We start from the raw sequence: 17177 nt of genomic DNA, 5'->3' as shown, positions 1-17177 counted from the left end.
ACAAGGAACTATAACTGACAATTACTAAAGGGTTTGCAGGAAAATCATATGCCCCCTATCGGGCCCAAACATGAGACTTGGCTCAAACCACACTTGAATTAATTCCAAATTGTATTTCGATAGAAAGCATCTGTGACTTCTGCTTCCATATATTAACTTAAAAACTGGGCTGCCTGTCTGGTCAGCAAGGAGGCAAAACGATCTATTTTGCATTGACTGCAAACTTGCTTGAGATTCTGAAAATTCTGATGCTCCATTTTGTGGTCCCTAAAGGTAAACCTCTCTTCAGCCACCATTACCCCTGCTTCCTCCTGATATCATCTAGTAAGCATTTTCCCTATAAATAGTTTTGAGTAATGTAGTCCAAGACTCAAATTGCACTGACCTATTGCAGCTATATTCAACTGTGTGAGATGATCAACGTACTTGATAAAGTCTGAGCTGTTGATTTGTTGTTGAAATAACATACATGTATGAGGATAGTCCTTTGTGCACGGCTGGCAAGACTTCTAAGTTTATTTCATTCACTGACTGCTCGCATATTAAGCCTGTTCTTTTGAAATAATCATTTAATTTTACAGGAGCTCTTTGCCGCCCTTCTATACCCTGTTGTTACAGCACACAAATAGGTTGGGCAAATAATGTATTATTATTTTGGTAACATATCGTTTCTTGACTTTGAGTACCACTCTGCAGTCCTTCTACAACTGAAACCTACAGAATGAGCTGTATTGTTTGTCTCACCAAGATTCCTGCGTATTTGTGTGAGACCTGTTTGTTAAATGATTTGTAATCCACAAGATCTCTCAATAAGGATATAGTGAGATTTATATTGCAAAGGACAATTACATCCTTTTTGAGAAGCCCTGACAAGGAAACTAATAATGAGTTGGGCAAATAAGGGTGCTACATCCCCTCCACCTCCGTACGGAACCCAGTATCTTTCGATAATAAAATCTCACTCTCTTAGACAAAATATGCAGTAGTCTCCTTTATAAAGTGCTGTGAAAATAGTGCCTGCTTTCATTCGCATACATTATTCCTTACCTGTCCCTTGAAAGGTGCAGGGCGGATCAGCAATCTCTGTTCACCGCTAGCCCAGTGTAGGACCCCGCCACCCTCTTTACACGTTTTTCACTGTGGCACGACATCAGTGTAACATTTGTTTAGAAAAGATGGTAATAACTTGGTTCTTATGAACCGACCTTGTGAATAATACATTTTCATTTGACTTACAATACAGATGACTGCATTACCAAGCTTTAAGCCAGGTTCACTCTAGGGTCAGATCAGTAGCTCCAAGCTTCACATGTCCTGCAGACTGTCTGCCAGTATGCTAGAAAATGTGCTATTTAATACAGTCTCTGATTCAGCTCTGTAAATACAGTTCCTCCAATGCTGCTTAAAAACATAGCCTCTACTTATTTATACCCAGAAGCATTATATAAATGTTCTTGGCTGTTAAAATATACACCACTTGAAAAACAAGGTTAACGTATAAAATCCTTCTCTGGTTTTTTTCTCCACATGTTTTCAAAAGTAATATAAATCTCCAGGTTCCAAGTGAAGTACGTTAGGCCTCAACCTATACTGTCAGCTCGGTTAATATATAAAACACACATTAAACTAGTGTACAATAAGTACCTAGGGTACTATTGTCCATGTTAGCTGTAACACTCTATTAATTTCTGTGCTTGGTACATAATTTCATGAACATGTGGCTTTTTATAACTGAACAGAAGTATTGCATATGTACAGTTTTGTTCCACTTTCGCTTGAATTGATATGCTTCATCAATTTCCTTTACAGTGTTGATTGAGTGTATGGCCTGTTTAGATTGGAATGCAGCCTGTGTGGGATCTCACACTCTGGAGCATTAAAGTTATGCATTTTGAAATATGTTAACCATCTGTTCATAAGTCCCTTTGCATCTACATTTTCCACGCTTTCCATTAAATTGAAGCCATTGATTTCACTTGTTCTTTTAATCTATTCCTGGTCTTCTAGGTGTGCTTCCTGTTTAGTCTTACTTCTCCTCTTGTAGAGAGTTCATCCAGGTATGCAGTCCATCCTCTACATAGCAGATCCCAGGCTGGACAATGTCCACTCTCCCAGAGAAGGCCACCATTTGAATCATCAGGTCAGTCAATTTGTTCTTCATCAATCTGAAAATATCGTCTTGACTGACATGAGCTAGTAGAATCAGTATTTCTCAGAACTCCCAGTAACTTTATTGGCATCCATGTAGCATAAAAGATGCATAGTTAATTAAAAAACATGCAGAGGGAAAAAAACATAGAATGAATAAATCTTGCAAAACAACGTAAAAATTGGTACAGTGTTTCATTAGAAGCTAATTTTGTTACGAAACAAATTGAACAGAAGGCTAATATTGTAATATTTTCTCTTTTTATGACCGTTGTTGTTCTTATGACCATAGTTACTAAAACTGGCATTTAAAATGGTGAAATTTACTGGGTTCAGAAAACATGTTTGTTCGCACAATTAATTTGTGACTGTTTGGCACCATGCAGTTACATTTTAATCAGGGTTCTTGTAGCTTTAATATGTATTGAAACCCCTTTCTAATCCTGAAACTTTGAAGTTTTTGTTACCTCCACAATTCATACATTTTGACTCATGAACCTCCCAATTCCTTCCTGGAATTACAGGCAATGGTATTCCTGACTTAAGGTAGAACAAATTTGCCATATTATGCATAGCGCATTTTACTAGTTGATCGCTCTTACATTTTCCAAGAAAGATTAGAAACCAGAACATACGTAGATATTCCTACTATTAGCGCAAGACATGCTTACAACAGAACATTTATGAATCAGAAGTAACACCCAATAACAATTGGCTCCCTTTTTCTTTAAAGATGGATCTGCTCTGACCTCCATTGTCGATTATCACACTCTTTTTGCCGTGGTTATCCACACGCCTCAAGATACGCGTCTACCATCCTCAGGTTATTGAGCCCATATTGTGGCCGAATAGAAATGCACTTCCTGTTACAGGTGGGGAGAGTAGGAGTAGGAAGGATAGGGTTGGTTTTCAATGCTGGTGGGCTCTCATTACTTGTGTTATTATTGTCTCTTGGTTTTCTTTCTTTCCTTCCTTCTATCTTCCTTCTTTCCTATCCCTAATTTGATGGTAATTATCCTACCTTCTAGATCATGCCCAGGTCGTCATTGGATTGCATTAGTTACAGTTTTAGCTCATGCATGATGAGCATACCAATCTCCTCACGTGATACTCTCGGGGGGAGTGGCTCTAACTTAACACACATTGGGCTGACATCACTTATTTATATCACCAGACTATACTTCCCATCCCCCATGGCGGAACATGACAACTTTCACATTCTTCCCCTCAATACAAAGGGGCTGAATCATCCTGATAAAAGGAGGAACATTGATTACACATACAAATTGAAATGCAACTTAATACTCTTGCAGGAAGTCAAGCTAACCTCCTTAGATATTCCCTCCTTCAAAGCATCTTGTGTTTCAGATGTTATTGGCTCACCCCCTATAAAAAGACAAATTAGTGCTTACCATTATCACAAAATAAGCAAAAATTACTCTGTTTGACAAACTCTCTGATCAGAATGGGAGGCGCATGCTTAAATTGGCAAAGAATTTTACTTACTGAACATCTGTGCACCAAACTCTAGTGACACTGACTTCTGGAAAGACATCGAATTGATTTCAAATCTCCTCAATGACCCAAGAGGGGACTTCAACCTGCCAGTCGACCTCAGGATTGACTGTAGCTCAAGAGCCAAATTTAGACATTCACCATCCCACAAACTATTACATAAAATGGGTTCTGAATTCTCTCTTGCAGACACATGACCTATCCAAAAGCTGAATACAGGGGATTACTTTTTTTATTCCCTTCCACATCAATCTTTGTATAGAATCAACCACATATTAGTGTCCAATAACCTAGAGAGAATAATCTCTGACTCCTCAATTAGACCCAGACTAGTCTCTGATCATGTTAGAATCCTAGGACTGGGGCTCAACCTCTTCTGTATCCAAATCATGGAGTCTTTATGTGGATATCCTGCAAGGTCGAAATCACCTGGAAATGATTCACAAAGCCATCTCGAACGTTTTCCTTGAAATTCCCCTGACGATTGCCCAACTCAAACACACTGGGATGTCTTCCAGGCCACTATTCGAGGGGTAATAATAGGCATCAGCACCCACATTAATAAATCTGCAAACACCCAATTAGAAAAGTTCGAAACCGAGCTAAAACAAGTGGAGTTCAGACTCCAATCCGGCACTCACCTGTTGGACCCCCTAAACCAGAAATAATACTAATGCAACAAACATCCTATGCACAAGGATCGGTGACTAAATTCAATTTGATAGTTATTCACAGGCAACTCTGCTAGCACATTCCCAATTCGCTACCTAAAGAGTAAACACAACAATTCGCAACTAACCCCAATCAAAGACGATCAAGGACAACTACAGAAAGAGCCCTACCAAGTTTCTATGATTTTAGGATTTTAATTGTATAAGGAACTTTAAAAATCAACCTAAACCCGGCAGATAGTCTGACCTATCTCAGTAAACTGAACATACCCAGACTCTGTGACCTTCACCAGTCCATACTATACCAACCCATCACTGAATTAGCAATAATAGCGGCAGTTAAATCCCTCAAATTGGGGAAAGCCTGCAGCGCAGACAGCCTTATTGCCCAGTTGTTGAAATCTTTTACTGAAGAATCACTCTAGCCAATGCTACTCCTCTTCCACGAATTCGTGGATACGGTTCACGTCGTAGGTACCACTGTGGAAGCCACTATATCTCTAATTCCTATGGAGAGAAAAGACAACACACACAAAAACTACAGGCCAATATAGCTCATCAATTTAGACTGTAAGATGTATGCTAAATTCTTGGCTAAATGCATTGAAGGGATACTCCCACTACTAATTTGGCCTAACCAAGCCGGCTTTCTCAAAGGCAGACTCTCCAATGATAATGTTAGACTTCTGCGTCATGTCCTACAACTGTCCAAATCCCAAAACTCCCCTGTAGCTGCAATAGCACTTGATGCTGAAAAATCATTTGTTAAAGTTGCGTGACCCTTTTTAAGAACCACCCCATTCTGCTTTAACCCTGGTGAAACATGAATAAAAATGGTAATGGCCTTCTACTCCATTACCTGCGCCAAAATAATGACCAACAAGGTGTTGTCGGATTCATTTCAGGTCAAACAAGGCAAAGCTGCCCTCTATCCCGCCCTCTTTTTACTAGCCATTGAACCGCTCTTATTGTCCCTTAATGAAAAAAACAACTCCATTGGTATAAATATTAGGGGTGAATCCTCCCAAGATGACAGCAAACACTGTTGACCATTTAATCATTACTGAATAGGCAGGCGTCACTATTACTGAGATGATGAAATTGACAAATATGCTGTTGCATCTGGGTACACCCTCAAAGAGGCCCACTCACTAAGCATTCTCTAACAATGAGTTATTAGGAAAATCTGGTGTAGCTTGGCAATCTAAATTGCTTAAATATTTAGGCCTCAAATTCAATGACAACCTTTCTGAATCTATCCGTTATAATGAATCCCTCGGTCTTCAAAAGGTGCAGAGTTATCTAGAAAGCTGGCCACCAAAATTTCTGACCTGGTAGGACAAGCTTGAATCCATAAAAATGGTTATCACTCCGATTGCTAATTACCTGCTAAACATGTCCCCCATCCTGTGTTCAACAAATTCATTTGGAATTTAAAAAGACCACACATCTCCCTACAGAAAATCTGTCCACCCAAATACTTGGGTGGGGTTAACCATGCTGATTTCAGAAAATATCAATTAGCCTTTTTAGCGGCCCATGGGGCGAAATGGTTGGACAACACTTCTGACTTCATTCCACCATGGCTCTCTTTGAAACCGCTACTAGCAGATAACCACCCTATGAGGTGCCTTTTAATTGGCTATAAAAATCATCCTTTGATAATTCATCTTAAATCACACCAGTCGTAATCTAGTACAACTTGATCTCTGCCTTTCAGATATAAAAATTATACACTCACTACAGTCCTCAATCTGGTTCAATGGGGACATTAAACTGGGCCAAAATACACCCATCGTCCGTTCATGGAGGTTGAAAGTTATCTCTATGTGAGGTGACCTTGGCTCCAGACCACACCCTCGATCGTTGTACGAAATTACCCATAAGTTTGATTAACCCATCCCTCTGATTTGTATGACTTCCTTAAACTGAAGGTCGCAATTTCTAAACACTAAGCGTTCCCTTTTAAACCTGCTTTGCCCCTCACCCTCTTGACAATGCTGCAGAATGGTGGGCATATGGCCTCCAAGAGCTATGCCGAACTAAGACCCACTTCCAGTTCATTATGCGAATCCACCCAACAGAAAAGGCAGAGAGATTGGACCTATGAAGGCCTACGTGAACCCTTAGATATTGACTGGCATAAATTATGGTCCTCACCAATAAAAATAACCATGAATCATGCTCAAACCAAACTACACCTCCTACATAGAACGTATTATACTCCACACCGACTTGCAACCCTGGACCTATTAGATAATGACAACTGCTGGAGCTGCAATGCACCACATGCAGACCTGCGCCATATGTTGTAAGACTGTCTGTTTTTAGGAAAGTAGGATCTGCTTTCACGGTTACCCCCACTTTTTGCTGGTGTTATTCTGTTTTCTGACTGGGATCCTGCTAATCAGGATCCAGTCACGGTGCTTCCTCCCTGAAATTGTTATGATAAGTACTTTGGTACCTCCACAGTTGGCTACTGGTGTATCCTAGTAAGTCCCTAGTATATGGTACTGAGGTACTCTGGGCATAGGTACACCAGTGGTCTCCCATGGGCCGGAGTATGTATTAAGAGACCCCTGAAAGACCACTCAAACCGTGACTTTAGGTCTGCCATTGCAGTCTGTGTACATTGGTGCTAGCAACACTTACAACATATATGTCTCCTTATATCTGACGTCACCGCACTTAAAACCTATAAGTCACCCCTATGGCAGGCTCTTCGGTCCTGAGGGCAGGGTGCTTGGTTAAAAGTGTGAGGATGCCCCTGCATGAGCAGGGCCCCTTTACAAATCCTGGAATCGATTCTCCATGCTTTGTAAGTATGGTCAGCCATTTAATACATATAGTCGACATCCAGTCAAAGCTAGTGCTAAAGTCTATGACACCAATGAGATAATCTTGCAAACTAAGCTCACTAGGACCTTTTCATTTTCCGTTTGCAGAAGCTTTCATCCCTTATACAATACGTACTACTTTTAGCTGACTTACTGTTTACTCTTGCCCACAAAACTGTTCTTTCCACCTAGAAGTAATTGGAAAATGCCTCTAATAACACCTGATGGGAGTGGTTAAGATACACTAGGGGAGCTCACTCCATCCTTTCGGCACAATACCCCTGGAATTTGGCCGACAAGGCTCTATCGAACAATATTGACAGATACCTGGAAGTGATTAACCTCCTATAGCTTTCATTTCCACCTCTCGCATAACCAAACTATTGAACATATCGCCACACTGGTCCGTATTTTATTTAAAAAAATATATTTTTTATTGTTCTTTTTCAATAACTGAAATTGATTCAGAGAATTCACACAACTTAAATACACACAATAGGTACGCTTACACATGAATAATATCTTCATAAGTACATTTTGCCTGTAACCCCTCAGTCCCAGATACACTAGGAATACATAGTTCCCGTGGGGTTTGCCAATGGTGAAATTATCTATTAGGAACTTAGGTCTGAGTCCGTTTCCTTGAGGGGAGGAGTGCAAATATTCCCGCTGTAGGCATTCCACTTGCCCCATATCCGTGTCCATTTTTTGGGGGCATTTTCTGTGGATAAAAACAGCTTTCTCTACCACCATTGCTCTATCCATGTCTCCACACTAGACACTAGAAGATTCAATGCCCTAATGCGAGCTTACAAATTGGCAACAACTCACTACATCTCCATGAAGAATAAACCAACAGCATTGATACCTCCTACTTTCAACAACCAAACAACAATTGACTACATTTTATTAAGCGAATACTTACAAAAGTATATGTCATGTTATACCGTTCAACCTCGGACTGAAAGCGATCACGCTGCTCTCATATTAGAGCTGTCCATGAGTGCAAATTTTAGACAGTCTCTCCATCATATAGGAACCACAAATGGAGACGAACTATATAGACTGCTTAAAAGAATCAAATGGGGACCGCTCCCGACCCATAAGTTTGCTGAATGGAAATCATCCTGGAAAGGATGGCAGACTGACCATAAGGATCAGGGAAGAATTGGAGAATGGGGCGTCCTTGCATATGATCTAGCCCAACAGCTCCGAGGGAACAACAATCAAAGAGCATACGATAACACCATATACAAACTGGGATTTCAGCCTGCAATAAAGGGTTCCAAAAAAGTGCTCAACTCCAAACGTAGAGCTTACAAGGCAACTGGATCGCTAATCGCAAAAAAGGATCTAAAGGAGGCGGCCAAGGCTCGCACAAAAATTGTCTGGCAGGTGAAACGCGAAGCAACCGAGCAAAAATGGTTGATAATCTTCAAATTGCTTGCTCCTAGCAAGTCACAAGAATTTTGGCAATATATAAACAAACTCAGCCATGGGTCTTGTAATAGAGAGAATTCAATTGACGCGAGCACTTGGGTAGCCCATGTAAAATCCCTCTATACTAACGACCCAGAAACAAACCCAAGCAAAAGATCCCCCTTTGATGAACAGTTAAATGACGAATCAACCGAACCAACGCCCCCTCCCTGGCAATGTCACATCTGCTGAAAAAAAGGGTTTGAGAGCAATCCTGAAAAAAATACACCCCAACGGGGCACCTGGACCAAATGGCCTGCCGGGCTCTCTCTTCAGAGAGGATATCGACTTTTGGACCGAGAGCCTGAGCCAGCTGTACGCGGAGTGCAGACTTGTGATGGACGTCCCAGACTCCTGGAGGGGATCCCTGCTACACCCAATCCATAAAAAAGGGGTAAGCACTGACCCTAAGAACTATCGAATGATTGCTCTACTTGATGTAGAAGGCAAGGCATATGCAAGCTCTCTCCTTACAGAACTAGCACATTGGGCAACCAAGGAAAACTTGCTCCCCTTCTACCAAACAGGGTTCTGTCCGGGCGGCTCAACCATAGACAACATCATAGTCCTCTCATACATCATACAACAATCAATGGCCCAGGGCGCCCAGCCTCTTTTTGCCTGCTTTATTGACTATACAGCAGCATTTGATGGTGTTGACCGGAACATCCTATGGAGTAAATTGGCGGGTTGGAATATCTGCCCAAAACTTCTACAAGCCATCAGATCGCTGTATACCCAGACATGGGTAAGAGTCAAACTTTCGAGCCAATCAGCCACGGAACAAAATTGGTACAGATCACGGGCTAAAGCAGGGTTGTGTCCTTGCCCCGCTCCTTTTTAACTTATATACACCTGATTTGGGCAAAGCACTTAAGGGAGCAAATTTGGTGACTCCAAGGATCGGGGGAACCAGACTCCAATTGATGCAGTATGCCGACGACCTGGTCCTATTGGACCACACCAAAGTCGGTCTCCAAAAAGGGTTAACCGCACTAGCAGACTATAACGCCAAAAACAAACTGGTGGCAAACCAAGCAAAATCCAAAATACTGATTTTTGGCCGATATCCAAAAAAGAAACTAACAAAATGGAGACTGGGATCGCTCACGTTATCTACCACTCAAGCATATAACTATCTTGGAGTATGGCTTAGTGAAACCGGCCGGCCTCACGTTCATCGACTCAAGCTCATGCAGAAAGCCAAAACGGTAACTTATGCAATTTGCAAACTAACCGCAACCTTGGAAAGCCCGACCACCACGGCCATCCAACGGGTCTTGAAAGCAAAACTATTACCCTCCATCAATTACGGCATACAGGCGTTCCCAGGAAAACTGTGGCAAGACCTTGAAAAGATCAACTGCGCATCCTATAAAAAGTTATTTTGGCTTCCATCTTGCACAAGGAATACTCTAATACGCCTTGAATTTTAACCTCACCCGACAATACCTGGAAGAATTGGCAAGCATGGCAAAATATTTCTATTTAACGACTACAGCTCCAGAGTATTCGATGAAGCAAGTAATAAACAATATATTCACAAAGTCTGACAATCCCTGGTCAGCCAGCCTGACTCTAGCCAAAGAGCATCTGGAACTAGCAATAGAAAACTGGGATCCTAACATAATAAAATACACAAACATCAAAGCAGTTATGAGAAAGCAAGTAAGAACCTGCTCACGAAAACTGGATATTGAAGCCTTGACGATCAGAGGCTTCCATGAATCTCAACGCTCTCCGCACATTTTAAATGTTCTAAAATAACATTTGGTACAGTCGGTGGGCAGGCAAGCCCTTCAAAGGATTCTGGCTGCAATACTGCATGTGCTCCCCTTAAAACAGCTATACCCTTCCGTTAAAGCTGGCCTAGAGATCATGGAATGTCGCCTCTGTCATTACAAGCGTGAAACTTTATCTCCCATTCTATTATGCTGCCCTGCCCTCCTGTCAGCTCGTACAATCCATCTAAGACCCATCCTTCTCCAAATAGGAGTACGGACGGCAAAAGAGGCTGTTCTCCAATTATACCTGTTGGACACTGTGAAGCATATGGCTAATTTTGCCAAATACATCTATCACGCGCGAACAGCTCTAACGGACAAGACAACCACGGTTGTAACTGACTTTTAATGGGTTGAATCTTCCAAGTAGCACTCGCAACCCAAATATATATTACCTACCTAAATTTTATACATTTCCCCCCCCCCCCCTTTTTTTGCATTGTTTATATATTTTCAAATAGGAAAATCCCAGCTTAAGAACACAAAGCTTCGGTTTTTAATGTATTATGAAATTGTCCTAAATACGTGCTTCTTTGTACAGATTGCTAAGATTTTAATTAATTAAGCAATACAGATTACCTACCATGTCTCCACACCATTGTTTAAGCGTTGGGGTTGCTTGTGCGCCCCAATTCTGCGCAATATTACGTGTAGCCAACATCATACCCAAGGTCGTCCAGTCCTGTGCTGCGTGGTTAAGGTCTGTCTGCTCCCAAATGTTGAGGAGACAACGCCTGGGGTCCGGGGGGACAGTGGGGCCACAAACCAGCGTAATGGTGTTCATCAGTGGGGCCACAAACCAGCGTAATGGTGTTCATAATAGCCTCCCAGTATTGCGTGATTATTTTTAGAAATCCCACAGGATGTGATAGAAGGTGCCCTGCGACCCGCAATCCCTCAAGCACAGAGGGTCGTCAGCCCTGCCCATCCTGTGTAGTGTCACTCGTGTGTACCAAGTCCTATGAAGTATCTTGAGCTGTATTATTTGTAGTTTGGTGGGTACGGTTACTTCTCATGGGGACGCTAGGGCTTCGTGCCAGTCTGTTTTGTCAAGTTCCCCCAGTTCAGCCTGCCATTTCTCGTGGAAGGCCACCGTAGGATCTCTCCAGTTATTGATTATTTTGCGACACATCAGGGAAATGGCCTTTTTTTCGTTAGATGGTCAGTCAGCAGTCTGTCCTCGGAGTGAGGACTCGGGAAGGTCGGTGCCTGGCGAATGAAATAATCTCACCTTTTTTCCACAGGCCTCCCACTCTAGATATACCTATTAGGTCCCACTTGGCGAAGCCTTTATTATTACAGAAACACAAAAGATATGTTCCTTAGGCGAGTTATTCAAACTTAACTTCACAGTTAAAAAATTGTCTCTGTAATGAACATGAATTGTTTAATGTTCAAGAGAGATACATACAGTATATCAATTACTTTTATTCGATCATATTCATCTCAAATCATAAGAATATGTATGTACATCATATATCAATCCACTTTCGGCAACAAAACGGTATACTGTTTTCACAGTTTCTCAAAATATACAGTACCATATGACACTTTTGTAATGAATATGGATAGTATTCACATATCTCCCATGTATACAATAATTTTGCAAAAATATATTCAAAATTACAATTCAGTCAATGCTGATACTATTTACAAAGAAGTGTCATTGCGTCGACGTTTCGGTCTCATACAGTACAGTTCAACGAGACCATCATCAGGACATGTGCTGCACCATGGACAGAAAACCAATGAAGGTATCTCTAATCCTTTAGTCTTTTTGAATTGGGCGCTAAATTCAAGGACATCTCGTAAAACAATTCAATCAGCTTCGTCGTATATGTGAGCGAGTAAATCACCACTGGATTACCAGCTACTGTCAGGTTTCCTGAATATACCCAGTTCCTTGGGAATATTGGGTCGCCCTATTGAATTTTGATTTATTATTACAGAGGCGTCCTAGGCGCTGGGTGACCCCAGAGTGGCGTGTGTTGCGTAAATACCCCCTCCCAACCAAGTGCCCTGAGCGCCATGAACCAAACATGGACCGTATGTGCAGTGGGTCCTAGCAGTGTGTGTCTGCGAGGTTTGTTGTACACTGTACCGAAAACTCCCCTGGCCCAAGAGTGTGTGTGTCTATACGTAACGCTGGTTCGTCCTGGGGAGTGTGAATCCATTGGTTTATCACAGTGAGCTGTGAGGCCCAATAATATGTTTTGATGTTGGGTTGAGCTATACCTTCTTGGTACCAGCCAGCACCAGTTTAAGTTTGGCTATGCGAGCGGGTTTCCCCTCCGAGAGGAGATGGCTAACTTCAGCGTCGATCGCCTTAAAGTAGGAGGGAGGGACAGGGAATGGAGTATTTTGCAGGGCGTACAGAAATCTCGGGAGTACCATCATTTTCAATTGGGCGGTGCGGCCCAGGAGAGTCAGTGGCATGGCGTACCAATGTTTGACATCGCACGGAGTCTCTTCAGAGGTGCCAATAGGTTCTTGTCGGTGAATTGCGCAGGTGTAGGAGTGATGTATATTCCTAGGTATTTAAACCCTCTGTGATCCGTAACCTACCCTAAAGATAAGGTTGGGTCATCTCCTCTATATCTCTCATCCCCTCCTTCTTTCCTCCCTTCTTTTCCTTCCTTCTTGTCCTTCTCACTACCCTTCTCTCAACTCTTTCTACATGTCTTGCTTTCTTCTTTGTTCTTCTTTTATTTCGTTCTCACCACATGGTTGCTCGTTTGTAGTACTCTTACCTAGCTGAGGTAATGATTTATTGTTTATCCATATTTATGCCATCTAGTAAACTATGTAACTGCATCACTTATTAATTGTACTCTGTCTGATCTTGTCTACATGCTAGCCGTTTGTTTGAAATTTTCAATTCAAATTTGGGAAATAAAAAATAAATAAAGCATTCTACAACTGTATTACCTCCATCAAATGCCATTGGAGACAGCAGAGCATCCCTTTCACATGGTATAGTTGTACCATGCTGGTCCTTCAGTAGATGTAATTCAAATATATATTGGTGGTAGAGGACATTTATGTGGGTGTTGCCCCAGGGCCAGGCTACGACTTGCAGTTGTAAATGATTTGGTAAGCTAAGTAACGATGAGGTATGTTCATACATTTCATTGTTACCAAGGATCAGCTTTTACCTCAGTGTCTCCAATTTGCACCCCTTTACACCAAGTTCAAATGGCGCATCGAGCGAGTGAATGTCAGATTAAAACAAGCCTTAACTGCAAGACTTTAAGATAATGGCTAGCATTGGAGCTCAGGAACTGCTTAGTGCATAGATCGCTTTATGAAATATGCAAATACGTGCGACGTCTAACCGCTCTCCATGTGGGCTACAAAATATGTATTGGAACTTCCAGGATGGAGGGTCTGTGTGATGAATTATGTCTCACTTTGTTGCAAGATTTCCAGCTTGTCCTGGATGGCAAAACATAAAATACCAACACCATATTCAGTGACTGGCTGGTTGTTAATGGTAGGTGAGCTTGTGGTAGAGGGATTGGGGTAAAGGAAGAACATGGTCTAACCCATTGAGATCCTGTATCTGTGCTGTAGACAAAAGGAACAGGAGCAGTGATCCTGCCATTGTTACCTCGGAGAAAGAGCATATGCTTAGGTTGAGTGTACATATTTAAACCATATTAAATAGTGGGGCGCCATAGAGCAAGATGGCCGCATTTCCATGAGGCTACTGCAGTTAGGGAAGCAAATCCACCATCATACTGCCTTATTCAGTGCGCCTTGGCGTTGTCGGGGGTCGGATTGCCTCCCTAACACTGCTCAGAACATTGTGATACGTATTTGTCATTTTTAAAGAATCTATGTGCCTTTAATTGTGGTGCGACCTTTGACCACATCTGACACACCGGCTGCCTGAGGCTAAAGGAAGGCACACTGCGGCTTAACGGCACCTCTCCAGGGTGAGTTCAAAACGCTCCCTCCTGGTGCGGTTATGCGTTGACTGAGACGTCCATTGGCGAGGTCCAGGACAGCTGGCAACCAGGTTCGGTGCGATGCCTTTGTAGTGCGGACCACTGTCGAGTGGAGGTCTGAGTGCTCAGTGGCCTGTCGAATTTGACTGATCCTGATCGAGGCATTCGATTTTAAGTTGGATGCCCCGTGTTCCTAACTGCGGCTGCCTGCATCAATAGAGACGCCAGGCCCCTGGGAGATTATGGACTGGCTAACATCGTGGTTAGGAATTTGTTATACCGCGCACCGCAGGAATTGCCAGACTAGATATGCTGACATTTGGTGGGCCAGGACTTGCACATGTGGCTGTGCTATCCAGGCTTGCGCTGCTGGGGAGAAGGGAGACCCTGACGATCAGTATTTTGGAAGCCATACATATTCAATTGGAACATGTGGAACTGATGAGCTCCCCATTTCGTCATTCGCGTGACCTTTCACTGTTACACCCGGACTGGGGTACTGGGTCTGCTTGTACCCCCCCCCCCCACCCCCATCCCACCCCCTGCTTGCATGCTTTCAGTGAGGGTGAGGCGGAACCTGTAGAGGCTCCTCACTGTTCCTGTGAAACGCTTGATATAGCTTTCCTCAGCCCACATACGTCGATGCTGGTTCCCGCGACTCTTCCAGAGGGCCCTCCAGGTTAGAACTCAATCGCCTTCTGCTGAGAGAGCTCTTGTTTTGGCGAAACTGAGCTTTGCCCGGCGATCTGTTCTGTTGTTGATTGGTTGCTTAGACACTATGGGGGAATACCTTTAAACCTTGGCCTCTACAGGTAAGCCCCATCATATGAGACTGTTCTCACTAGCATTATTGCAGGCATTTTGCTACTGTGCCTGGGGGGCATGATGAGCCTCTGGCCTCCTACACTTTCATCCCTCCTGACGCCATCTGTGACCCCATAGCTGCCGTAACTTGGGAATTTTTGCTTCAGACACCTCACCATTGAATATCCTACTACTGGGATGCTCCCCTGGTGATAGCTCTTGGGATTGCCGGACCCTGCATGCGCTGGAGAGTGGGGTGAAGAAGCCTGATGCAGCTGGCTCCTCTTTGAGTGACAGCCCTGATTCCGTGGATATCAAAACACTTTTGTTTGGAATGCAGCAAAGCTTGGCGTCTGAGTCCAAAATGAATAATATGTGCAACAGGATGGACGCCATCACGCACAAATTGGAGAAGCACAATGGCTGGTTGCGGGATGTGGAAAACGTCTCTCTACAGTGAAAGACCATGTTTCATCCCAAAGAGACACCTTGCTTAATATGGAAAACCTTCTCAAGATCATAGCTGTAAAGAATGAAGATCTAGAAGCGCTGTCCCACCACAAATCTTCATTTCATGGGGGAGCCCGAGTCTGCAAATTCCGGTAAAATGGAGGATTGCGTTGATAAACATTTGGTGACTCTGCCCCAACTCCTCTAAGTTCCCAATAGTTGAGCTTGCCCGTCGCTCCTTGGTGGCCTGTCCGCCCCTGGGTGACCCTGCTTGTCCAATCATCACCCGACTCCTGAATTATAAAGAGACCGGGAAACTGCTCCCCATTTGGCAGGAGAGCGGTGCTCTCTACAGTTTGATGGCAATAAAATCCCACTGTACGCAGATTTCATAATGGTAGTCCAGGATGCAAAGCGGAAATTCCTTCCGATAAAGCAGAAGCTTCGTCATGTGGCCCTCCCTTATGCCATGCTTTATCCTGCTTGACTTTGCATCTCCTACCAGAGCAAGGATCCTTTTTTCACCAATCAACAATTAGTAGTGGATTTTCTGCGCCATCACTCGGTGCCGGCATCTACTGGGAAAATACCAGCTGCATTGCCGTGTGCCTCTTCACCAGCATCGGACCTGGGATGAACATCCATCTCACCTTTTCACTCTGCACATACACTGTCTATCCCATGATGTATTGAATTGCTTCTCGTCAGATGCCCCTCCTACTTGGGCATCCTGTCTGGTACAATGGAGCAGATGCCTCATTACTGTTTGAAATTAGATGAGTCTGAAATATGTATCCCCGGACGACCTCATTTCAACGAGGAGGACCCCAGCTGCTTCTCTGGATGTACCCTGTAGGTTATCCCGGTCTGTAATTGCTTGCCTTATAATTTCATTTTCTTTTCTCATATCTTTTATCTTTCCTCTTCTTTGTTTTCTCTTTTCTCTGTCTACATTCAAGACAGGCCGGCTTCCGCCCAGCCCACTCAACTGAGTCCGTTATAACATCGGTTCTGGATAACCTCCGACAAGGAATGGACACCAATCAACATCAGGCCCTGATCCTCTTAGATCTTTCCGCCGCATTCGACACAGTGGACCATACCATCTTACTCTCACGTGTCGAGGCGACGGGAATCCGAGGAACAGCCCTACTATGGCTATCCTCCTTCTTGAGCGGTCGGACTCAGGCGGTTCGTCTGGGAGAGTTCTCTGCGGAATTTTTACCCATCCAGTGTGGTGTCCCCCAGGGTTCCTCTTTATCCCCCCTTTTATTTAATCTTTACATCGCCCCTCTTATTTTTGCTTTACAGCAACTGGAGGTCTCTGTGTACAACTATGCAGATGATCTCCAGCTCATTTTCCGCCTTTCCTCTGCCCCTGAGTCTATGTCGAAGGTTCAGTCCATCATGACCTTCATCCAGGACTGGATGAATTTCAACCACCTGAAACTCAACCCCGATAAAACGGAGCTGGTGTTGACAGGTGGTTGCTCCAGTCCCTGGTCCCCCTCCTTCTGGCCCCCCTCCTTAGGTCCCCCA

The 17177-nt window shown here is 43.3% G+C and overlaps 1 protein-coding gene across 3 annotated transcripts in view; it reads left to right on the top strand.

Moving 5' to 3' along the window:
* The window catches only part of GABPB1 (GA binding protein transcription factor subunit beta 1), a 634768-nt gene that overhangs the window by 34008 nt on the left and 583583 nt on the right, over positions 1-17177 (top strand). For all 3 annotated transcript variants that reach the window (XM_078684756.1, XM_078684755.1, XM_078684754.1), the window contains exon 2: positions 2008-2140. In XM_078684756.1, coding sequence (XP_078540882.1) covers positions 2060-2140 — 81 coding nt within the window. In that variant the 5' untranslated portion in view covers positions 2008-2059. The remainder of the gene's footprint in view (positions 1-2007; positions 2141-17177) is intronic.

The sequence above is a fragment of the Lissotriton helveticus genome, chromosome 3_2 (genome assembly GCF_964261635.1).
Source record: "Lissotriton helveticus chromosome 3_2, aLisHel1.1, whole genome shotgun sequence".
Taxonomy (NCBI): domain Eukaryota; kingdom Metazoa; phylum Chordata; class Amphibia; order Caudata; family Salamandridae; genus Lissotriton; species Lissotriton helveticus.
Note: the sequence above shows the minus strand (reverse complement) of the source record. Positions and strands in the feature narration are given on the sequence as shown.